Raw genomic sequence first — 24,669 nt, forward strand, 5'->3', positions numbered from 1 at the left:
TTCATTTTCCCTTTTAAAACATAGGCTATTTCAAATCAAAATGGTAAGTGCAACTAGCATACAAAATATTATGACAACAGTCATCCTTCAATTCTTCAAAAATATTTTCACACAAATTACAGCCCTACTACTATTCATTACCTCAATAATCAATCAATTACAGGCCTAAAACAGTCATCTACAGCACTGATTCTCTTTCCCGTTTCCAACAACATAAAACACGGATCTCCTTTTAACAATAGCCAATAAAGGGGTTTTCCTGTCTCAAAATGATGCGGAGTTGGTAAAATCGTAACACTAGGGGGATCCGGGGGCATGCCCCCCCGGGAGAAAAATTTGTACATTTTAAAGATAAATTCATTAATCTGGTGCACTTTGAGTCACTCGAATCTGTTGTTAAAAATAAAAAATAATCCACCTGCCAACCACCCATATTCTTTGATTTAGATATCTGGATCTGATCATCACATTACAATTATTCAATTAAGCATGATAATATGGTAACATATCACACTGAAGTAGGCTGATTTAAAATCAACATTTATTTAAATTAAAAGTTCTTCTTTTGGCAAAATTACATTTCATTTATAGCCTAAACAGAGGCTTTAGCCTACTCCCTTTAAACTTAAATTGTCAATGTTTCATTTTTGAAAACACTCTTATCGGAATAATTTTTTGTACCTTTATAAAGGGCATTTTCCCCCTAATTTTATTTAATGTACTGGTATGCTCTAAATTTCATTTCAAATTCTTACATTGTATCAATACATTCAATTAAAATAATAAGACAAGGCTGTTACCAATCAAATTAAATAATTTACATTGAAAAATTATAACTGTATTAAAGAGATTATGAGATTGTTTTGAATATTTTTTGAATATACAAATAAGGAATGTTGAAAAGAATGATACTTTGAAACTAAACCGCCAGTAGAAATGGCAGGCGGCCGTCTTAATGAGCGAGTCATTGAGTCATTCATTCAAACGATTCGTTCAAACGGCTGATTGATTCAGAATGAGGCGGTTTAATCCTTTCTTATACTGTCTATGGGTTTAATAATGGGTAACGTTAATTGAATCTTTGACTCGAGCGATTAGGTCAAAACGCTGAATCATTCAGTGATGATTGATGAATAATGGATGAGTGTTGCTGTGAGATGCGCTGGTTCTGTTGTTTGGAACTATTTTCGCTGCTGAAACAGAACAAAAACAGTAATTGCGTCTAAAAATGTAAGTAACTTAATTTTAACTAGGCTATTTGTTTATTGAACTGTTATGAAATCAATATCTTGGTTTCAATCGTGCTTGCATTCAGGAAAACAGCACTCTGGTCGTGTGTAGTCTATAACGTTATATTGTTTCTTAACTATAAATTTGACGGAGGCGGCCGCCTCATAATTGTCTATGCAGGAAAACCCCTGCAGATTTCAAACTAGCAATAGCCTACTCCCTCACCGTTGTGCCATCGTTTCGTTAGCTTGCGTATCGTTAGCTTGAAGAGCTTGATGTGAGCGTAGTGTGAAGTGGCTGAGCTGGTTAAAGCGTGAAGCCTTGTTTATACTCGACGCGTCCGCATGAGCCCAAAATGACGTCATTGTAACGGCGCGCGCGCCTCTGGATCCCCTAGACACCATTTACTACACACAGTAGGCTCACACATGGTGCATTTTTAAGTAATAAATAATAATGAATACAAATATTGGTGTTTTTTCTCTGATATTGAAAACTCTTCGCGATCGACTTAAAATGCTTCCAAGATCGACTTGTCGATCGCGATCGACGGGTTGGTGACTCCTGACATAGAGTGAATCTCAAACTGGACTGTTTTTGCGTTCTCATTTAATTCACGTTTATGAAAAACACCCCTGAAAAACGGTCGGTTCTCCACACAATACCGACTGTGACGCAATAGTCGGGATCATTAATATGTACGCCTCCAAATATTTGCATAATGCCAGCCCTCAATGCCAGGTGGAACTGCGCAGCCGAAGCATGGCAGTTGCTCAGTGTGGATGTACACATGAACACAAAAGTATTTTTTAGTTCCTTCATCTGAGCCTCTGAAGAAACAATGGGTTAATTTTATTTTCTCTGGAAATTTTCAAACATTTCACCGACGACTGTTTCCTCAACTTGGGCCAATACAGAGCTGGCCTCGGATCGAGCTACCAAGCAACACTTTCTGATGTGTAATTGTTCAAGTTCTGACAGGTAATCTTTCTCTCAAAATCGTTCAATACTGTTTATGCATCAGTAAGTCAAGCCAGTGACTAAAATATCAGCTTCACATCGTTTCTTTTAGTAGGATGAAAATAATCGTATTTAATTTGTGAACAAATTATATACAGAAAGCGATCAAAGAACAATCTTTCCACACAGCGCGAGTTTATCTGGACACTTGCCAAACTCGTTATGAAATCAATGACGCACGTTACTGCACAACGAAGCTCTTACTGTATTTACATCATCGTGTTTGCATTGGTGAAAGCAGAGAGAGTGCAGAAACTACTTTGCAATGATAAGATCTTCATTCTCGCGATCAACACACTGTCATCTGCTCAATGCTCATCACGGCAACATTTTATGTGATGGGAATAGATCTAAATACTTTAAAAACATCTCACGATTCGTTAATCTCGATAGCTGTAATAGTAAAAACGTATAATAGCAGTAGTAAAAGTATTCGGGAGAGAGTTTCACATGTAATGCGTAGCTATTTCATATGCAAGCATGTCAGCCAATCACAGCAGTGGCCGCGGTTACACTGAATCCCACAGCAGACACGCCCCTTCAAACAGAGCGTTCAAATCAGAGGCTAAAAGCAGGCTAGGAAAAATGCCATTTGTTTCTAAATTATGATTATTTTTTATCTAAAAAACATACTAACATTATAAGGGTAACCCAGGAAACATTATAAAATAATAAAAAAAAAACATTCTAGGGCACCTTTAAATATCATAACATGAAATCCACAGAGCGATCGGTTTATGACATCAAACTACCGATGAGTAGTTTGATACCGCGAGAGTGATTGAAAAGCATACGGAGCCGTCGCTCTCACGGTACTTTGATGTCATTCACCGATCGCTCTGTGCAGCACCGGTTCAAGTCGAACAAGCCTCATGCATGTCCACACACGTCTTATTTTGCGCGAAAAGGAAACACGTCTGAGGTCACATACGGGCACGAGGCTACATTGCGCATGCGTAGAACCGTGAGACGCACACACGCTCCGAACCGAGACAAGCGAACCGAACGCTTCGGATGTTTTTTCATGTACCGTGCCACCCCTACTGTGTGGACATTTGATGGCGGATGTGTCTAAAGTTACTAAGGCTAAATTTAATTCGATTACAGACCCTTTTTACATGTGATTTAAATGACAAATTAGAATCAATTAAAACTCCCAGATATTTGTATTCTGACACATTCTGCAGCCTTTCCCCTGAAACAAAAATATCTGGCTCAACACTGAAGTTTTTGTGGGACTTGGTGAAGAACATTGCTACTGTTTTTGATGTATTCAGCTGCAGGCAGGAGTGTTTCAACCAAGCTGTAATATTATCCATGGCGATAGTAAGCTTCTCAGCCACCTGAGAGATATTCACACCGTGAGCTTAGACTATAGTGTCATCAGCATACATCTGCACAGAAACATCAGGACAGATGGATGGGAGGTCATTTATATAAATTGAGAACAACAAAGGCCCTAAATTAGATCCTTGAGGAAGACCGGTGGACAGACTGAGGGCCGCTGATTTAAATGACTGGACTCTGACATGTTGGGAGCGGTCAGTGAGGAAAGACTCAATCCATTTGAGTGCATCTGAGGAAAAATTAAAACTACATAATTTTGTCAGCAAAATTGTATAATTAACAGTATCAAAAGCCTTCCTGAGATCCAGGAACACAGCACCAACAACCCCACCTCTGTCCAACAGAGCTCTGATGTTTTCAGTAAAGAAGCAAGTCGCAGTCTCGGTGGAGTAATTTGCTCTAAAGCCAAACTGCATAGGGTGTGGTATTTAGATGGTTAATTTGTTTTGCTATCAGTTTCTCGGCATTCTTAGACACTGTGGGCAATATACTGATGGGTCTGTAGTTTAACATGGAATGAGGATCTCCACTTTTGAAAACTGGCACAACAACAGCTGGTTTCCACATGCTTGGGAACATATTTTGAGAAATGGACAGATTTATAATTTTGGTGATGGGGGGTGTGACTGTGATGTACTTAGCGCTTTGAGCATCACCGTATCCATATCAAAAATATCTTTACATCTGGATGGTCTGTCTGAATGATTTAATGGTCTGTGATGCTTCTGATTCTGTGATGGTAATTAAACTGAAAACTGATTGACTCGTGTCTATTGACGGAGTGTGTATGTTCTCAGGTGTAAAACAGCTTGCTATGTTAGCCACAGAATCAATAAAATAGTGATTGAATGCCTCTGCTACAACCAGAATATTGTTTGTCAGTTGTTCATTTATTTTAATTTCTAGCGTATTTTGTTCTTTGGGGCGATCACCTGTCATTTTTCTTAGCTGGTTCCATATTAGTTTAGAATTTACATTTGATTTTTCAATTATAGTGAGAAAGAAATCTGGCTTTGGTTTTCTTAATGAACTTACAACTTTATTTCTCAACATGGTGAAACATGAGTTTATTTAGTTTTATTTGCTAATTTTAGGGCTTGGTCTCGTTCTTTCATTATTTTTATGATGTCTGGATTGATCCAAGGTACAGGTTTTTTTTGTGCTTGATTATTTGTGTGAATTCTTAAATAGTTCTCAAGTGTTTTAGAAATATTTGGCTATCTTTTTCATTGTCAACTAAAGGTAAAATGTCATCCCATTGAATTTGGTTAGCTGTAGCTACAAAGTTTTGATATTTACTTTTAAGAATTGAGATAGTTTCTTTTTTATCTCTAGCACAAGGATGGAAGCATTTTTTGTTAAGGTTTCTAATAACAAGAGATCGATTATGGTCCGATAAACCTGTCAACATATTGAATGATTTTACAATTCTTTCTGGTCTATTGGTAAATATGAGATCGATTTGTGTCTTAGTAGAGTTTGTTATTCTTGTTGGCCCACGGACAACTTGTGTTAGATCAAACCTGTCTGTGATTTGTTTAAGCTTTTTTCTAGAGGGTTTGTCCTACCAATTGATGTTAAAATCCCCCATAATGACAATTTCTTTATCGAGATTGTTTTCTTTTAACAGCTTCTCAAAGTTTTCATAAAAGCTGTTATCTGCAGAGGGAGGCCTGTACATTACAACAAGGACAAAGGACATTTGTGGGGAAAGCCTGACATTTAGACCTAAACATTCTAATAGATTACAATTTGACCACTGGATTTTGTGACACTGTAATGTGCTTTTTATATAAACCATCACTCCTCCCCCCTTTTTTGATCCCTCCCTGTCTTTCATGTAGATGTTATAAGCAGGAATATTCAGAGCTGCTAGTTGGGCATTACGATTAAGCCAGGTTTCAGATAAACATAAAAAGTCCAGGTTTGAACCCAGTAACATATGCTGTATTTGCTCACTTTTAGACAGTATGCTTCTAATGTTTAGATGGCCACCTAGAAGGCCCTCTGGTTTAGCCCTAGGGTCCCACACTGTTCGTGAATGATTGACAGTCTGAAACACCTCCCACTTCCTGTTCTTTGTAATCCCTGGATTTAGCCGTTTTCTGTTTACATTCAGCGTTACTATGGGGACACGTGAAGCGCACGTTTTTGAAATTGTCGCAGAGCTTTGGGGTCTGGTCAGCCCAGCATGCACCTCAAGCCCAGTAGAAACACAGGAACCACCCGACGCTCCCGCAAAGTCATCACTTTGCAAGCTCGCCCCCCGTGATCCCCCGAGGACACGCCGCACTCCACCCACACCGACACGGGGGCACCAGGCACTCCACCGACGCCAACACCGCCATGAGAAACCTGCGCACGCCGATCCACCACCTTCACCCCAGCACCAGCACGTCTCCCCAGCGCCCCATCCGCGGCAGCACCAAACGGAGACGACGGACAGGGAAGGTTAGAATGTACAGGACTACACTGTGGCGCATCATACAAAGGGCATACCTGTAAGACTGTAGTAGTGCGCTCCTCCCTCCAGTGTAACGCGGTGCGGTCCTGGGCATGGATGTATGTCACCAGATAATATCAAAGATTGTGATGATCAGTGCATTGGTCCATTGTAGGCGTGAAGTTGTCTTAGTTTTCTTCCGTATTTGTACAGAAGGGGGTAAATGAAAGTCATAGCCACAAGGTGTTTCCCATAGCAAATGCTTGGCTTGGTGTTATTGTTTGTTTGTTTATAAAGTAGATCCATTCTGGTGAAGTAAATATTTCCATAGAATAAAAGTTGTTGCTTATTGTCAGCATGTTTCACTGCATGAAAAGTGGGATTTTCGTCCCCGTAAACGGTCGGAAATCTCCCTAATTTTCGTCAGTTAATGACAATTTACAGCCTGCGAACGTCGCGTTCGCCTGTGCCACATACTGACGGAAACGTACCATATGACGTATGTGGAGAGCTAGCGGAGGTGCTAATGGCTCTAAGTAGCATATGAATAGCCCGCGCGCGCCTTGCCAGAGAATGGCTTGAATTACCTCACTCAGTATTGGTTGAAACCACTACATTTAAACAAGAAAAATCACTCGTGATTGGTTGGCAGATCTGTTGCTATTGGTCACCCTGCCTCATTATAAATGTAAACCCCAAAATTGTAATAATAATACATTTACATACTAAATTATGTATATATTCATATATATATATATATATATATTCATATGATATGCTATTCAATTATGTAATTAATATATATATATATTCATATCTATTATGTTGTATTATATTCATATACAATTACCATCTATTATTACCATCAAGAAAAAATAATTTTGCCAGAGACATGCTGTTCATTCAAAGAAAGAGCTTTATTAACACAAACAAACAACTATATGTACAAAGCGTAGGAGATCCACCCACACAACAAATTGGAAGCTTCGTGGTTGCAAAATTTGGTCCATTTAGCAGACGTCTGTGGTGCGTATCCCTGTACTTTGGAATCGCCTCTAATCACGACTTCAGCGTGGCACAGAGCTCTGTGAGCTCCTGGCTGCGAAAGGACGGAGGTCACACAATCCACACCCCGCCAACGATGCCATCTTCCTCATCAGACATCATGTGGTAGCGCGCTTCCAAAGGCTCACCTCATCCTCAGCTAGCACACTGTCTCGCTTCTAACAGCTGTAGACACAACCAAAGACAATCAGTACAGCACTGCGTATGACCACAACACATCTATTAATTCACCTGAAAAATAGTCACATTGTCCAAAAACAGATCGTATCAAATAAATCTTACCCTCTTCCCTCTTAATTCTCGCTCGACTCCGAGCTGAACTCTTCACAGCTTCCGCCTGCGATGCAAGATCTGGCTGCTTGTACCTGAAGCTCCTGCGCACTGTCTCGTAATATGTTTTACAGGCAGCTGGAAAACAATTAAATGAGAGTGATATGAATAAACAACATAAGTCACTGTAAAATTACACAATAAAGGAGAAAATAGTTAAAGTTACTTACACACAATGTCGTTATTATCAGCATGTATCTGGACTTGCAGACATAGCTCCGAGCAAATGAGGTCACGGCCTCGTTATGAGGTGAGGTTAGTCTGAGAAAACAAAATGTACGGTTAAGATCGGTAACATATCTATTAAAGGATCTATTTCCTTATACAGGAGAATTAAAGTATTTTTTAATCTTACCATTGCTCCGGTTCGTAGCGCCTACAATTTTTCCCAGAATTGTGAAGACGGCGTAACGTTACTGTTTCCTGTAAATTACAAGACCAAAAAATACACTTTTATAAAGCAACTTATACTTGCTCTTTTGCAAGCCTACTTTTAGCTTGTGCTACTTAAAAAATCTTAGTTTAGATAGCAGTCTTACCGCAATCTTAGGATTGTGCACCCGTCTTCTCTTCCTAGAGTCTTTCTTCCACTGAGTTTTTCGATTCCAAAGCAACCTACAATTTACTAAAGTAAACTGCTCATTTACATCGTCAGCAAACTGAGTATGTTAAGCTGACGAGACAGTCCACTGATAGCATTAAACAGTTTCAGCTGCGTCCATGTCATCAGGTGGAAAGCACTAATTGAAATGGGGGTGTTTTCAGAGCACCCCTGTTTCACAGGTAACAGTCTGTCTTCAGAACACCCCCTTGTTTTCCCTTCTTTTGGATTAGCCCGAGACAAACTGAAGAAAGTAGGCTACTAGAAGGTTTGCTGATTATTATTTATTTAATTTTAGAGCGTTTAATTCATAGCCAGTCCTCTTCTACCATGTCAACAAAGAAATCGGCAGTGTTGCAGCATTTAAAAAAGTTAATAGTCTATTCGTGTCTCAGCCGCGAAGCTGAGCTCCTGTGTTCAGCTGCACAGAGCGGCTTGCACTGATAATATCTGTCAGTTATTATAATACACATATGACAAAAAAATTGTCTATTATTTTCCATATTCCTCAACAGTTCTTGTGATGATATCACTAGTTGACAACAGTACTATTTTCGGAAATCATAGGCTATGATCTTGCGCAGGTGCACGTGATGCAACGCTGTCCGAGCCGTCAGACTCGTGTGTTTATTTATAATTCATTTAGGCGGACAACAAGGTGCACAGCTAATTCACTTAACGTTTTGTTTTTTCCTAAATTCATTTTTAGTCTACTAGTCGACCAAGATATTATTTGGTCGATTACAGCCCTAATACTTTCATTAAATATATCAATTTCAAGCTAAAATTTAAGTGTCTATAATTAGGCTATACTGAGCCTGATCTATTTACACCAGAGATTTTCTTAGAATGAAGTTAATACATTTTTAGAAAAATGTCACCTGGTGTAAAAACTCCCCTTGCTACCCTCATTTGCATTTGTATAGCTCACAGCTTTTTCATTTACATGTTAAAGCCTCCCCGAGAATTAGGAGGAGGGGGGTCATGGGGGGACAACTGCCAAGCAAGGCCCACGTCAATTTCCGACAATTCACGGCAGTTTTCAGTGTTGCCTGTAAATTGCCGTGTACTGTCGTAAACCTGAACTTCCACGACAATCTACAGTGACGCTTACTGATGAAAATCCCACTTTTCATGCAGTGTTTGAGATCTAAATCAACTTTAGATGGTATGAAACCCACAAATCAAAGTGTATAGTAGGAAAGCTGTTACCATCCCGGCCCCACCAGCGGCCATTTTTTTTTTTATACGTACTCTGGTATTATTTGTATAACATACTGTTCCTGTGTCATAGTTGTGTGTACTGTATTCACTTCACTGTCTGATTGTTTTCAGGTCTTAAAGAAGGCAGAGTTCCCCAGTGCTGCGGTCCTTGAGCTCTGTAGCAAACATCCTTCCTGGAAATGCCTCTTGAAAAAGTAAAAAACATATGGATGATGGTTCTAGTATCATGCAAAGCAATGAGAACCCTAATCTTATTCTCTCAAGCTTTTGTTTCTTCTAGGATGCACCTGGTGCAGTGTCGGGCACTGACGTGTCTCCATAATATCCTTTCCTCTATGGATACAGAGTCTCTTGGTGGTGCTTCAGGGCTACAGGCAGTGGCTCTGCACCTCTCCACATTGGTCTTCAGCTCAGCAGGTGATTAATTGCTGGGAGATTAATCAAATTTTATTTTCAATTACAATTTTGGATAATCTAAAATAAGTTATAAATACAGCACACTTTTTTCCTTTACAGCGGAACTGTAACTTTTTTGTCACACATTAATATTAAATTGATGAGTAAAAATAAGTTAATAAGTAAAAATAAATATTTTGTAGTGCACCGTGAAAGAGCAACGTAGTTCATCTTATTTATTACCATTTTTATTGTTACATTTATATAAAGGGTTTGTTCTCTGTATTTTTCAAAATTATACAACACAGTATTTTCAAAATTATATTTCACGGTATATGACGTTTTTTTTTGTTTTTTTTTATACAACACGGTATTTTCTAAATTATATTTCACGGTATATGACGTTTTTTTTTTTTTTTTTCAAGCATGACTGGGTGTTAACAACATTTTCTACTGATTGAGAGAGGAAATGCTGCTTTAGACTTAGAATGCCCTATTTTGCTGTCATGAGTGAATATTGTAGAAAAATTCCACACTAGTACAGGTCCTTCTAAAAAAATTAGCATATTGTGATAAAGTTCATTATTTTCCATAATGTAATGATAAAAATTTAACTTTCATATATTTTAGATTCATTGCACACCAACTGAAATATTTCAGGTCTTTTATTGTTTTAATACTGATGATTTTGGCATACAGCTCATGAAAACCCAAAATTCCTGTCTCAAAAAATTAGCATATTTCATCCGACCAATAAAAGTAGTGTTTTTAATACAAAAAAAAAGAGTCAACCTTCAAATAATTATGTTCAGTTATGCACTCAATAGTCAATACTTGGTCGGGAATCCTTTTGCAGAAATGACTGCTTCAATGCGGCGTGGCATGGAGGCAATCAGCCTGTGGCACTGCTGAGGTGTTATGGAGGCCCAGGATGCTTCGATAGCGGCCTTAAGCTCATCCAGAGTGTTAGGTCTTGCGTCTCTCAACTTTCTCTTCACAATATCCCACAGATTCTCTATGGGGTTCAGGTCAGGAGAGTTGGCAGGCCAATTGAGCACAGTAATACCATGGTCAGTAAACCATTTACCAGTGGTTTTGGCACTGTGAGCAGGTGCCAGGTCGTGCTGAAAAATGAAATCTTCATCTCCATAAAGCTTTTCAGCAGATGGAAGCATGAAGTGCTCCAAAATCTCCTGATAGCTAGCTGCATTGACCTTGCCCTTGATAAAACACAGTGCACCAACACCAGCAGCTGACATGGCACCCCAGACTATCACTGACTGTGGGTACTTGACACTGGACTTCAGGCATTTTGGCATTTCCTTCTCCCCAGTCTTCCTCCAGACTCTGGCACCTTGATTTCCGAATGACATGCAAAACTGAGCAACAGTCCAGTGCTGCTTCTCTGTAGCCCAGGTCAGGCGCTTCTGCCGCTGTTTCTGGTTCAAAAGTGGCTTGACCGGGGGAATGCGGCACCTGTAGCCCATTTCCTGCACACGCCTGTGCACGGTGGCTCTGGATGTTTCTACTCCAGACTCAGTCCACTGCTTCCGCAGGTACCCCAAGGTCTGGAATCGGTCCCTCCCCTACAATCTTCCTCAGGGTCCGGTCACCTCTTCTCGTTGTGCAGCGTTTTTTGCCACACTTTTTCCTTCCCACAGACTTCCCACTGAGGTGCCTTGATACAGCACTCTGGGAACAGCCTATTTGTTCAGAAATTTCTTTCTGTCTTACCCTCTTGCTTGAGGGTGTCAATGATGGCCTTCTGGACAGCAGTCAGGTCGGCAGTCTTACCCATGATTGCGGTTTTGAGTAATGAAACAGGCTGGGAGTTTTTAAAAGCCTCAGGAATCTTTTGCAGGTGTTTAGAGTTAATTAGTTGATTCAGATGATTAGGTTAATAGCTCGTTTAGAGACCCTTTTCATGATATGCTAATTTTTTGAGACAGGAATTTGGGGTTTTCATGAGCTGTATGCCAAAATCATCAGTATTAAAACAATAAAATACCTGAAATATTTCAGTTGGTGTGCAATGAATCTAAAATATATGAAAGTTTAATTTGTATCATTACATTATGGAAAATAATGAACTTTATCACAATATGCTAATTTTTTGAGAAGGACCTGTATTATACAGGTTTGCAAGGCCCCACAAAATGATGCTGTTTCCAAAGAGGAGCCAGCAGGAGGCGCTTTAGGAGCGACAGAAATAGCGGTTTCCTCTGTAACGGCTGTACACAAAGCAGCGCAGCGCTCATAAACGCTGCTAGGAAAGATAAAATAAAACATAACATCGAAACTCTTCTTAAGACAGTCAGTTCCCTACAAAGATCCTTTCATATTAAAACACCCGCGCCGCGTTTTGACTGAAACGTGCAGTGCTCATGTTTATTCCGTCTTCACCGTCACGCCAACACATACAGCTGTGCATCACCACAAAAAGGGACCCTCTCAAACAGTGTCGCGCAGCGTTACGAGCGTTGTTTAAGCGACATAAACTGGTATTGCGGTATATAAAAAATTTATATCATAACAACAGAGCATACGCGGCAAAGCTGCTGTGGATCCCCTTACCCGGAACTATCAGTTAGTGGCAGATTTTAAAGAAAATTGCGTAGTTTGGGAAATAAATAAATGACTGAGAGTTACATACGTATTACTAACATTATATCATGTAAGCTTTATGATACACCTCAAAAAAGGGAATTTATTGGCTTGGGTATGCAGAGCATTCGCAGCTTATATGGACCACACGCCACATATATATACATTTATTTTTTCTTCATTGGACGCGTGCGAAATAAATTAGTGATTATGTCTACACTGAACGAGTCTGTCGTTCTCATATCTTGTCTCATATCTGTGTAAAATCACAGATCTAATTACCTTGTGGCATTTTGTCCTCAACAATGTTAAATGTAATAAACATTTAGCAAAGGAAAACCTCAAGGTGTTTATTATAAATAAAGTAAGACAGAAACTTTTTCCTCAGCTGTAGGCAAAGGCAAGCGTGTTTCAAATCAGTGCTTCTCCCGGGAGACTAGCGCTAAATGAATCCCCTATTTTAGCGCCATCTACTGTTTCAGAAGAGGAAGTTACTCATCTGCATTTGTGAGAAAATCTGCCTGGACGCATTTGTGAGAAAATCGAGCTGAGAGATCTCACAATCATAACAGACAGATATGCATTTGTATTCACTAGATTTGGTATTTGTTCAAAGGTTACATGCAATTTGTAGGATGGTTTGTATTTATTTGTGAAATATTATCAAGGATCATTTATTTATATTTGTAAAACACAATATTGGTTACTCCACTGCATTTTCGCTCAAATTGACCTTTGTTTTTGCAAATTGCTTTCTGTTTGTTTGCGAGTCGAGTTTTCCTTTGCAAAGCAGATCGAGTTTGTTTGCAAAATGCTGGATTTGTTTGTTTAATTTTGGCACATAATTCGCTCCATAGCCGATCCTTTACCCGAGCTTTGGATATTCCGGCAATAACAAAACACACGAATTTCAGTCAAATTTCAGAAATAACCAGTAGCGGAGTGCAGTCGTATATAGAGACTTAGGAAGAGGTTGCAACTTTTAGACTGCACCTGGACGTTTCTGAATGGTTAGTGGATACATTTATGTAGTTGTTGTTGTGGAGTTACATTGATTCGTCTAATCGACTTGTATGTACCGTCATGTTAACTTTACACAAGTTAACACAGTTCCCTGAGGTCTTTATAAGACAGCTGTGACATATTTTGGTCAAATAGTGTTCTGTGCTTGTCTGTTTAGCCAACGACAGAACCATTTGCATGCTTTGCTCGAACTTTTGCCATTGCGTTAGAACTGGTTACACTGTTGTCGCTTGCGAAAACCAAATGGGTGGAAACGTGCAGATTAAGGGGCGGTAATATTATAGTAAGATCCCCTTCCTACGTCAGAAGGGGAGTGAAATCTGATCAGCTTTTTTTTTTTGACATGCTTGTAGAGAAAGGCTTACCAAAACAAAGTTAATGGGTTGTCACTTTTCACGTTTTCTGGGTTGGTAGATGTAGATGCACCGGGGACCCGATTATAGCACTTAAATACGGAAAAAGTCAGATGTTCATGATATGTCCCCTTTAAGTAATGGTATTAAATAATTGTGATTTCAGTATTGACCAAAATTATTGTGATCGTTGAATCATGATTTCTAGAGGTATTAAAGGATGAGGAGTTCCTGGAGGCTGTGACCAGTGCTCTTCGCTCTCTTCTACAGATCATGGCTACCAAAAACATCCCTCAGGTCAAAACCACATTCATCATTTTTTATGCTTTAGTGGAACATCATTTCAAGCTTTACCCTGTATTTGTGTGTAACTGTGTGTGTTTTATGTGCTGTATCCTGCAGTGTATGACTCCACAACAGCTAATGAGTTTTTGTGAGGCTGCCACCAGCTGTGAGCTGGTCAGTGTGAGAGTTAACGCTCTGGCCATTCTCGGTATCACAGGAAGTTCTCTTGCCAAAGAGAAAAACACAGAAGACACTCTACGGGTAATACTGATTGTGGTAGAATTATTAGAATAACATTAGTCTTGTTTATATTGCCTTTATTATGCCCACAATAAATATAACATTCAGAAATTATTACCTTATTTTAGGTTAGAAATAATGATCAAATGTTAATTTTATAATATTTTAATTAAAAGATATTTTATTATGTTTTGTTTAATTCTGTTTTATTTATTATTAGAAATGGATTATTCATAGAGTAAATTACATGGAATGCAGTCTCATTTTACTAAATTACTGATGGCTACATTTACCACATTCTACAGTATCTTAGGACATAAATATATTTTGATTTACAAATGAATTGTATGATAAAATATGCCTGTTTTCCTGCCTTTTAATAAGTTAATCACTGAGCTAAGGTTTTGCAGTTTATTCTGCATTAGCTTTGGTTAGTTGTACAGCTAGCCTTATCTTTTTTTTTTTTGCAGCTGATTGGAAATGCATTACTGAATGTTGCAACAAAGGACACAAACCTGGTGGTGTGCGGGGAAGCGCTGGATGCCCTCTTCGATGTGTTTGCTGATGGCGATGAAGCAGAGACTGCTGGAAAAAATATTAACCTGCTTTCATCGCTCAAAGCTCTTCAGCCAGGGTTTAGGGCCAAGGTTTGTGTAAAGCCAACAAGAAATATTAGCCCAAATATACAAATGCATTCATGTTCGCACACTTGAGCTGTGATATTAAATCAGACAAATCTCACACCTCTAAATACAGGCTTGAGTTTAAGGTTCAAGAGCAACATTTTTGTCTGTTCTCTGAGATTGAGATCTCTTGCATATGCACTGTCATAAATAAGACTGTCCACAGAAAGGAGCACTGAAATCCAACTGAAAGGATCTGCCTTGGTTGGCTTATCTTAAAAGTTCCACTTTTAAACTGTAAAGTACTTTTTTTCAGCTGCTTTTATCAATTCACAGTCTGACCATTCACAACATAGACATTGCTGGATCTCTGTATTCTAGTATGTTCTTAGGCCTTTAGATGGCAGGCTTTTCAAAGTTTGGCCTTTTGTTCCCTCACAGCTGCGAAAAGAAGGCAGAGGAAAATACAGCCCTGATCAGCTTTGTGTTCTGGACAACATAAGGATCAACCTTAAGAGATTCATCGGCTACTTGGAGAACCTGCAGAGAAAATGAGGCTTCAGAGATCAGGAGTACAAATTCTCTGTAAACGGCTCGCCTAATTTTATTTCGCATTTTCTGTCTGTACTCTATGGTTTTCTTTTTATGCGAGAGTGTTTATGTGGGGAAGTTAAGATACAAAATTATGTTTGTAAAACCAAACATATAAGTGATTTAATTAAAGAATCACATATCATAATGGTCTCTTGTTGTGTTGTTGACACTTAAGAAGACTAAATTATTAATCTGTGATGTCTGTGTGTTTTTGACTTTTAATGTACACTCCCTTGACCATCAAATCTCAGCATTTATATTGAACTGAAAAGTGTGAGTGAAGCAATGTCATCCTGTCTTATATCAGATGCCCCTTTAACCCCTTGTTTATTTTCTGGCTTCTGGTAAGACCTGTCCACAGCGAGAGCATCTGTAAATGATAATGGATCAGTGCCCTGGGGTTACTTTATAAACACTGCAATGTTGCTCGCTCAGCTTCCCCTCTCACCCAGTCCGTCATCATGTGAGAACAACAAAACCCTTTTATGTATTGTTTTATGGCCCACAGCAACAGTAGATTATCAGATGTTTATGAGTTGTATTAGATCCCTCATAAACCTGTCTACATGAAAAGAAACATTGTCTTAGATGTTTGGTTATTTTGATAACTTCATATCATTAGCATGCTTGGTTAATTAGTTTTGCATACACTTTAATTTGTAGCAGTTCAGGTGGATGTAAAAAACAGCATATAAGATAAAAATATTTCTCAAAAATGAGGATACTGTATGATTGTCTCAGTGACCATTCACTTTATTGAAAATGATGGAATGAAAGTGAATAGTGAAAAGGCCGTCTCATAATGTTTTGCCTAACATCTGTTATGTTTCACTGAAGAACGAAAGGTCACATTTGGAACAACAGAAATTATGACAATTGTATTTTTTGTTAATTTTATTTTGTGTGGTAAAAAATAAACACTGGTCGGACCTGTTCCACAGTAATAATACTGTATTCTATTTGCGGACTCTGTTCCTAGTAATCTAATTTCTGTTAATGCATTTCAAAATAATCCAATTATAAGATGTCAGTGAGACCCCATGCACTATAGTGCTCATTGGATTAGCGCCACGCCGCCACCCTTTACGAGGTACGTACTTTGAAACATGACACAAGTGAGAGGTTCGTGTTACTACAATGTATCAAACCTAACTGCTGTTACGTAACAGAAACTAACGTGCGCTCTTGCGTAACACTCGGAGTCAGCGCGTCCCCGCTGCGCGCTCGCTCACGCCTGGCAGAGCATGCGCAGTCGCGACTTGGTCTGTCCGCCATTGAGACACACGATCTCAGATAGAAACGGGTCAGAGGCAGTGACACAGACGACACTCACGTTTTTCCATTCCTCGTGCTCTGAAGTTTGACGGTTGCCTAATTTTTTTAAACAGGACGTATTTTACAGTTCGTTTACACTGGTGTTTTTCTTTCCCGAGAGACGTTGATGGACCCGCACATGATATTTTAGTTGCTGTCCAGGGCGAGTGTGTTCCCGTTAGTGGGTGAAGCGAACCGAGCCTGGCTCTGCTCTGGGGGCAAGTGTGCTTGCAGCAGCTCAGCGTTTGATGGATCCTAGAATCGCCTGGTTTCAGCCAGAACAGCGCGGACCCGCCAACAACCTGTGGATGCACATCTGGGAAACGACACAGACGCTGGGAAACCTTTACTTTAACAACAACTGCAACACAGCCAGCGCCAAACTGACGAGCAGCGGCGGCGGGGACGGGGCGTCGAGCAACGCGGTGGACAGCAGCGGAAAGACCAAGGATCATCAGGGGATGTCTGGATCCAAACCCGACAGTGAGGTGTCCCAACAACGAGACTTTATCCCACTGGAAACCAATAACAATAATAACAGCAGCAGTAGGGCTGGCAGGGGTTTCGGCGGAGGGGGGCAAGTGGGTGGCAGTGGGGTCGTAGGAGTGGGAACTGAGTTGCCAAGCAAAAGGAAGAGAGACAACAAGGCGAGCACCTTTGACTTTAACAAGAGTCTGCTGCTGACGGATGGGGCGCAGGACATCTACACGGGCACACCGTGGAAGAGCAGAAACTACTCGGACGGCATCGTGGGGTGAGTGCAGACATGAACTTTATACGGTATGTGTGGGTGTAGTTAGGATAACCTCCTCGTTTCAGGGCCCGTTTGTTTGCTCGGATTCAGGAGCTGGCCTACACGTTTGACACTAAACTGAGGGGTGTTCAATACACGTTAAACATGTCATGACCTGATTTAAAAGGCTATAACAGCTCGATGTTGGACCTGCGGCCGTTCATTTACAAAAATAACTGTCAGGTTCTCGCAGGTTTACCAGTGGTTTGACATCCGAGCCGTTTCTTCTCCATATTTGGCATGTCTAGAGTATCCTTGCAAGTGCAACCCTTCCATTTAAATGACCTGCGCTGGCTTGTCAGCTGCTCCCTTGACGGTCCTCTAGTGCCCGAATACTTGTAAAATTACGAGTAGAACAAACTCTCTCAAAGTCAATAGTCTTAAAGAGAGAGTTCACCCAAAAACGAAACTTCTGTCATAATTTGATAAACATTTTTGGTCTTTTAAACATCTGTAGGTTATTTCTTCTGTGGAACAAACACTGAGACAGTTCTCAAAATATCTTCTCTTATGTTTCGCAGAAAAGTGACATACATGAGGATGATTAAATGATGCCAGAATTTTCATTTTTAGATGAACTATCCCCTTATATGGTGCTTGACGTTTTGTCACAAGCCTACATAAATGCATGGTTTCTGTCATAATGCCATCTTTACTACAGTTGTTGCTACAATAAAACTCAGGTTACTTTGTGTCAGTTTTACATGTTACACAGTTTGAAGGAGATCCCATGATTAGATATGTTTTTCAGTATAACATTTGGTGTTTTGGAGCAACTGTTGCCATGGTAAATGTTTGTGGGAATCAATTATAATGTAATGTGATTATAGAAGAATAGAACTAAAATGTCTAAACTAGAAGCTAAAGAATTATATATATCGGTGGATCTTTTCCCTTGCTTGCAGGACTTTATTCAATGAGACCAATCCCAAATGGAGAACTCCACTACTGTACTGTGAATTACTGTATGTGTAATGAATTAAATAGAGTTGCTGTATGTACTGCCTCTATTAATTGTTCTCTTCCTCTCAGTCACTCAGTCGGTCAATAATCTACACCTTGCTTGCACTTCACACTCTGGTTACTCAACGATCATAAGTCATCATGATGACAGACTTCTTTCCATGTTTCTATTGCTGTCATTACTGAGATTGCTGCAACTGTTTTTGATTAAACAGCTTCAAAAGTGTAGTTCATCACTTATGTCGTTTCAAACCCGTTAGTCTTCTGTTCATCTTTGGAACATATTTTTAATATTCTCTCATTGTTTTTGTCCATCCACAATAATCCATGTTACCACATTTTTCACTCTTCAAAAAGTGTGAAAAGTCATCATAAAAGTAATATATATGAATTGAACACAACACGATCACTTTGATGAACATTTAATTTAGGCTTTATTCATATATAAACATTGATCAGCGAACTAGAGCACTAATGAGGTTGTTCTCGTGTATCAGGCAAGCATGGTGGATTGCTTAACATCATTTACTTTTACAATTTTGAACTTTGAATGGATGGACAATAATGATGTGAGAATTGTAAAATATCTTCATTTGTGTTCTGAAGATGAAAGAAAGTAAATGATGATGGAACTCTTATTTTGGTGAACTATCCCTGGACTGATTAAAAGAAAATCAGTATCATGCTCTCAAACCACATTTTCCCTGCCCTGAACCAAAAAACATTAAATTAGGTTTTAAGGCAGTACTTTATTAAGGGCATTAAATGTCCATAAGCACATCTTCCAGTGTGCCAGAGAGGTCAATTGTCAAACTGTATGAACAAAGCATGTGGAAGTAGTGCTGGATTGTGTTTTCTGGTTTGTGTAGTGGTGTGGTGTTAGAATTAGGTGTGGTGGTGGTTTGGTAGGTTTTTTAAAAGTGCTGATGATGGCCCTGGTTTGTGATATGTGCAGCAGCTTGTGGAGCCCAGAGCAAAGTACAGCTGACAAGCCTTATCCACATTTATATAGTGTTCGTTCGCATAAGTGCGTTCCTTCCTTTGTGATTAATATTCTAGAGTTCACCTTATAGACTTTCTCACCTGATTCCCTCTTCACTGTTTTTCCATTTCTCAGATTAATGAACTCCTGTCAGCTCTGTCTTTGACGTGTGTCAATGTACAGATTTACAATCAGATCGGCTCACAATACAGTTTTGTATTTGGAGAGCATGTCTGAGATGATTTTAATCTTGTTCTGTGGAGGGATCATTTGTTGTGGTTTTTAGAAAACCAGGATGTGAAATGTGCTTCCTTCCTACAGCACAGAATATTTCTAACCTACATCATAGAAATAGTTTGTGTATGTCTTAGTTGGAGGCTAATTTCCCACTATAATCCTATCCGCTGTTCTGTTCGGAGGTGTGAGAAGAGAGACAGATGGTTTGAATCTGTGTGTGTGGAGAGATTTTTCTGTGTTTATATTCTCTGTGTTGAGTAAGTTCCTTCCCTGCTCTACCCAAAACAAATGCTCCCCCTCCCAGCTGACACACGATCCCCGTCTTTGTGATGTCACAGTGCTTCTGGCCAATCAGAGTGAGCTGCGATCCCTTTATCTGCCTGACAGCTATGCTGCAGTGAGAGGAGAGGGGAAATCCTCTCTCCACTCTGAGTTGTGCTGCTGCTGAACTTTTTATGTTGGGTCTTCAGAAGGTTTTTTTTAATATATTTTTTATATATATATATATATATATATATAAGTGAAGATGAATTCAGTGCACTGGTCTCTTCTTGAAGAGCACAGAATCAATGCAAATGTTTGTTTTTTTTGTTTTTTTTTACAAAGCTGTTTTTTATTCAGTAGGTGTTGCTGAACAGATGGTGGCCTGGCTTCATGTCTTTGAATAGTTGTTGATCTTGTCGAAAATTTAAAGAATTGGAAATTAGATACATTTTCTCATAAGGATTCTCAGAGGTTTATCACTGCATGCAGGTTTTTGTAATGGTAGCAGCTTGTTTTTTTTTTTTTTTTCATTACAAAAACTTAAGCAAAGTTCCTTCTGGCTGATGCTTTTCCTATTTTTAGCTCTGTTATGTGCAGTTGAGTTCAGACATATTCATCTAGCTGTCATTAGTTTAACTAATTAGGCATGAGGGAGGCATTGCAAGTTGGTTGAAGGGGGCTAAATGTAATCGAAAACCATCCTTTAGTGCCAGCACATGGGGTTTCCCTGAGAGGCTTTCAGTCTTTTACTGATTCTGTCACTAGCAGCAGGATTTGGAGTTGTGACTATCGTCAAAGTCCCTTTCAAGGAAAGTCTGTTCACTCTGCGGCCTTATTTGCAACGCCTCCTGGCATCTGTTTTGGGCATCCAGTTTTATCTTTTTGAATGGGGTTATCCTGAGATCTCAAAACTGCTTGCTGAAATCACGATTAAATAACATTTTAAATCAGCAACAAAATCTGACATGAACTGGCCCATAAATATTGCTTCTGATGCTCAAATAGCTTTACAAAGCTTATTTTTCAGGCCAGACCAACCAATGCACATTTGCAGTCCTAAGCAGGAGTCTCTGGTTACTATGGGAACTGGAGCTTTTAACAGCAACTGCAATGACGCAATGACTTTACGAGTCAGCGATTTGCTCTTTTATTTAGAAGGTGGGACATATTCTGCCATTTTGCGCGTTGCAGTTTGTCCCATTCATAAGTAATAGGAATGCACCATCTAGGGTTGTGCCGATGGTCCATCGTGATGGCTGACAGACATCACGATGTTAGACGGCATCGGCTAAACATCGTGTGTCCCGTTTCCATGGTGACGCGTCCTGCTTCGCACGTGATTCACCACAGCCAAAATAGCGCTGTATGACAGATTTAGCGCTTTTATTTCTAAATATTAACAAACTTGCTTACCATGTCATGAACTATCTTCTATTCCGATTCTCAAATATGTGTAAGTGAGTTTTTGTCGTTTAAAAAAACTTTATAAATTATCTTGATCTGTAACGTGAGATGGGCGCCGTGTTTGGGCCGCAGTTCAGAGATTTCTGTCTGTTGGATTTATTACAGCGCGTGAATTCACCAGTTTCTCCCGAAAAACATGAAAGTAAGTGGCCGGTGAACTGGGAGAAAACTTGAGTTGACATTATAGTTATTTAATGCTACACTGTGTCTCTCTGATATGAATACAAACCGTCGTCAAATATATTTGAATGGGTTGTTATTGCTGCTTCCATAGACACCATTGTGTATTTTACAAACTATAAATCTATTATTTTGCTATAGATTATATGTATTTAAATGTCTGAAACCTAAAATAAACATTATGTGGTTAACACTGAACAGTTGTGATATAGCCTATGACAAGCGCTGAGCGCGTCCGTCTTTGGCTCAGCGCCAGCCATAGCGCGAAAGCACGCAGTTTGAATCTGGCAGTGATGTCACGTCACTGTACATTCGCTCCTTAGTGCTCAGCTGCTGCATAGCTGCCGACATCGAAATTGCTGATGAGATATAGAGGAAAATATCTAGTGGAAAATGAGAATATTACGAAAATACCCCCCCCCCTCCCCCTCCCGATATCATCGTCCATCGCGATGTTTCACTGTAGACATCGTCTGATGCCAAATTGGTAGACATTTTCTATAGTGTCATGTGCTAGAGGAATGACTGTCCCAGACACCCTCACACACGATTAGACCACTCAGCAAGAATTCACCCTCGTCACAAGGGCACTTTCCCAGGGTGGTCTAAATGAACGGGATGATGTCAGAATGTGTTGCTCTTGTTTTTAGACCAGTGGCAGAATGTTTGGAATCTACATTGACATTTGAAACTTAAAAGCTTGGCTGTTGGTAAACTTTTATTAGTTTTAATCATGCCAGATCAAATGCTTACCTGCTGCAGTCATTTACTCACCCTTTCAAATCGCGTCGTTTCAAACTTGTAGGCTATGACTTTCTTCTGTAGAAGATATTTTAAGAAATGCATCAGTGTTTTTTTTTTTTGTCCATGCAATGGAAGTCGGCCTTTTTACACCAGATGTAGAGGTTTGAAATGGGCGAGGAACTGAGCTGTTAGCACATATCGAATGACTGATAGTGTTTAACGTGTGATCAGTTTGAATGTGGTTTGTCATGGTCTGCTGAGCATTGAGGCTGCAAAATACAGACTGACTTTACTTGCTCAACTGACAGCAGGCCATGCTCTGCCTAGCAACATGAAATGGACACTTGTTTATGCTTTGCCCCATTGAATGTACCAGGGAGGGTTTGGTCAGACTTGAGTCAGAGTTGGGTGGGTACACTTTGAACTTATGTAATAGCTTGAATGTTACTGATTCATCACAGAACAGCGTCAAATACACATCTAGATGAGAGTTCAACATGGAGCTTCAGTCAAAATAAGGCAATGTTTTGGCATCTGCACCCTCAAAGAACCCCTTGACCATCTGTACGTTTCACAAGCGCTGTTTGTTTGGTTCTCAGTCTCAAATTGGGCAAGTTGACATGACCTCAAAATAGAAATGTGAAAGGTAACACATTTTGGTGAGGTACTTATCCAGTATAACTTGTAGAGTTATTGCAGGGCCATACAAACTATCTGTGATGATGAAGAGTGGAGATTATAAATCTTATCAGCCTCTTATTACTAGTATGACACAGTTTGTAATGCCTCGCTGCCACTGAAACACTTACGAGATGCACTACATGACCAAAGAAAGATTTTCTCCTTTTTGAAAGTTTCCTTTGTCATCGCCATCGGCTCAGTTCACTAACTGTGTCATGAGTATTAATTACAATGTAATTTTGGCCCTGACTGATTGACATTTGTTGTTAGCTCTAGGGGTGGACAATATGACCAAAATCTTATATCACAATATCGATTCAAGTTATTTTATTTCATTATAACTATAAGCATATGCTTTAAATTAGGTTTTATGATATCAATTTACAAAATGTGAAAAATACCATTGAAATTTCAGAATTCTTGCCACTATTTTCAATATCACAAAATAACTAATATGCTGAAGTAAAAAACAAACTCTCAAGCTTACTGAAGACAATTAAACAGTGATAAAGAAAGAACAAAGAAACTAATTACAATCATACAGGAAAGCAAACTATAATAGAACAGTCACAAATGAAATAGACCTATCTGAAAACCTTCAAGCACTAGAAATAAGAAATAAATTATATAAAGTAATCAAATGTATTAAAAAAAACACTGCATAGTCTTCACTGTGTAAATTATAGTTTTTTTTTCTTATTAAAGGTACAAAAGTGATTCAGTCAAGAGCAGTGAGAGATTTTCTCTTTTTTGTTGTTTGATGAACATTAATAATGTTCGTAACTTTAAGGTAGGGATGCACCGATATGAACATCTTGGCTGATACGATAATTCTTACAATTTGAAGCCGATAACCGATATATTGGCCGATAAATCTAAATCCAAATTTTTATATAGATTTTGAGAGCCTGGTTACAAAAACAAGCACACAATTATATATTATATCTCATTATTTTATGTAGCCTATATGACAGCAAGTTGCATTTAAGTACTTTTTTTAAGTAATTCCAATCATATTTCAAGCAATTCAAAATCATCATAGCGAACAGTGCCCATCTGAAGTGTCTCAACTGGAGAAAATAATCTATTATTTATTGGCTGTAATATATCGGCCAAATTTTCTTATTGGGCCAATAACGATAAATTAAAAATGAACATATATCAGCCGATACATATGGTGGCCGATATATCGTGCATCCTTACTTTAAGACCATCTTCACGGATCCAAGATACTTGTGTGTTTTCTTTCTCAATTGTTTGTTCACTTAAGACATAAATTACTGTTTACTTGCAAAGACATGGTCACTTTGACACATAAGTATGTGTATTTAACCGTTTAATCCCAATTAGTCAGCAAAAAGTTCTCACGCGCTTTATGAGCAGCGGCTTCATGTAATCGCGTCTCTTAGACTCCGCTGAGAAACGGTCTCTCTGACAGTGTGCACATATATTGAAATGAGTTGTCTTTCTCTGCTTACTGTGCTTCAATGGTTTAAAATCACTTGTTTTTAAACCGCATACTTAAAAATGCATGCAAAGGATATGCTTTTGTGACCGTGAAGCATAGCAACGTCACATGAGCATAACCGGGATAGAGACATTAGTCCAAAATCTCTACCGGTTGACAAATTTGTACTGGTATATCACCCAGCCCCCTAGTGAGCACTAC

The 24,669-nt window shown here is 39.2% G+C and overlaps 2 protein-coding genes across 3 annotated transcripts in view; both read left to right on the forward strand.

The window, feature by feature from the left end:
• The window catches only part of heatr3 (HEAT repeat containing 3), a 53,896-nt gene extending 37,941 nt beyond the window's left edge, over nt 1-15,955 (forward strand). Inside the window, exons 10-15 of the mRNA XM_056233810.1 lie at nt 9,372-9,454; nt 9,541-9,677; nt 13,845-13,933; nt 14,039-14,182; nt 14,632-14,808; nt 15,226-15,955. Of these exons, the coding sequence (XP_056089785.1) occupies nt 9,372-9,454; nt 9,541-9,677; nt 13,845-13,933; nt 14,039-14,182; nt 14,632-14,808; nt 15,226-15,339 (744 nt within the window). The 3' untranslated portion in view covers nt 15,340-15,955. The remainder of the gene's footprint in view (nt 1-9,371; nt 9,455-9,540; nt 9,678-13,844; nt 13,934-14,038; nt 14,183-14,631; nt 14,809-15,225) is intronic.
• Nucleotides 15,956-16,621: 666 nt separating this feature from the next.
• tent4b (terminal nucleotidyltransferase 4B) overlaps nt 16,622-24,669 on the forward strand; it is a 36,064-nt gene continuing 28,016 nt past the window's right edge. Inside the window, exon 1 of one of the 2 annotated variants that reach the window (XM_056233818.1) lies at nt 16,622-17,446. In XM_056233818.1, coding sequence (XP_056089793.1) covers nt 16,941-17,446 — 506 coding nt within the window. In that variant the 5' untranslated portion in view covers nt 16,622-16,940. The remainder of the gene's footprint in view (nt 17,447-24,669) is intronic. The other variant, XM_056233817.1, reaches the window with a different exon arrangement.

This window comes from Rhinichthys klamathensis, unplaced genomic scaffold, assembly GCF_029890125.1.
Source record: "Rhinichthys klamathensis goyatoka isolate OS25496 unplaced genomic scaffold, OSU_Roscu_1.1 h1tg000378l_1, whole genome shotgun sequence".
NCBI lineage: Eukaryota > Metazoa > Chordata > Actinopteri > Cypriniformes > Leuciscidae > Rhinichthys > Rhinichthys klamathensis.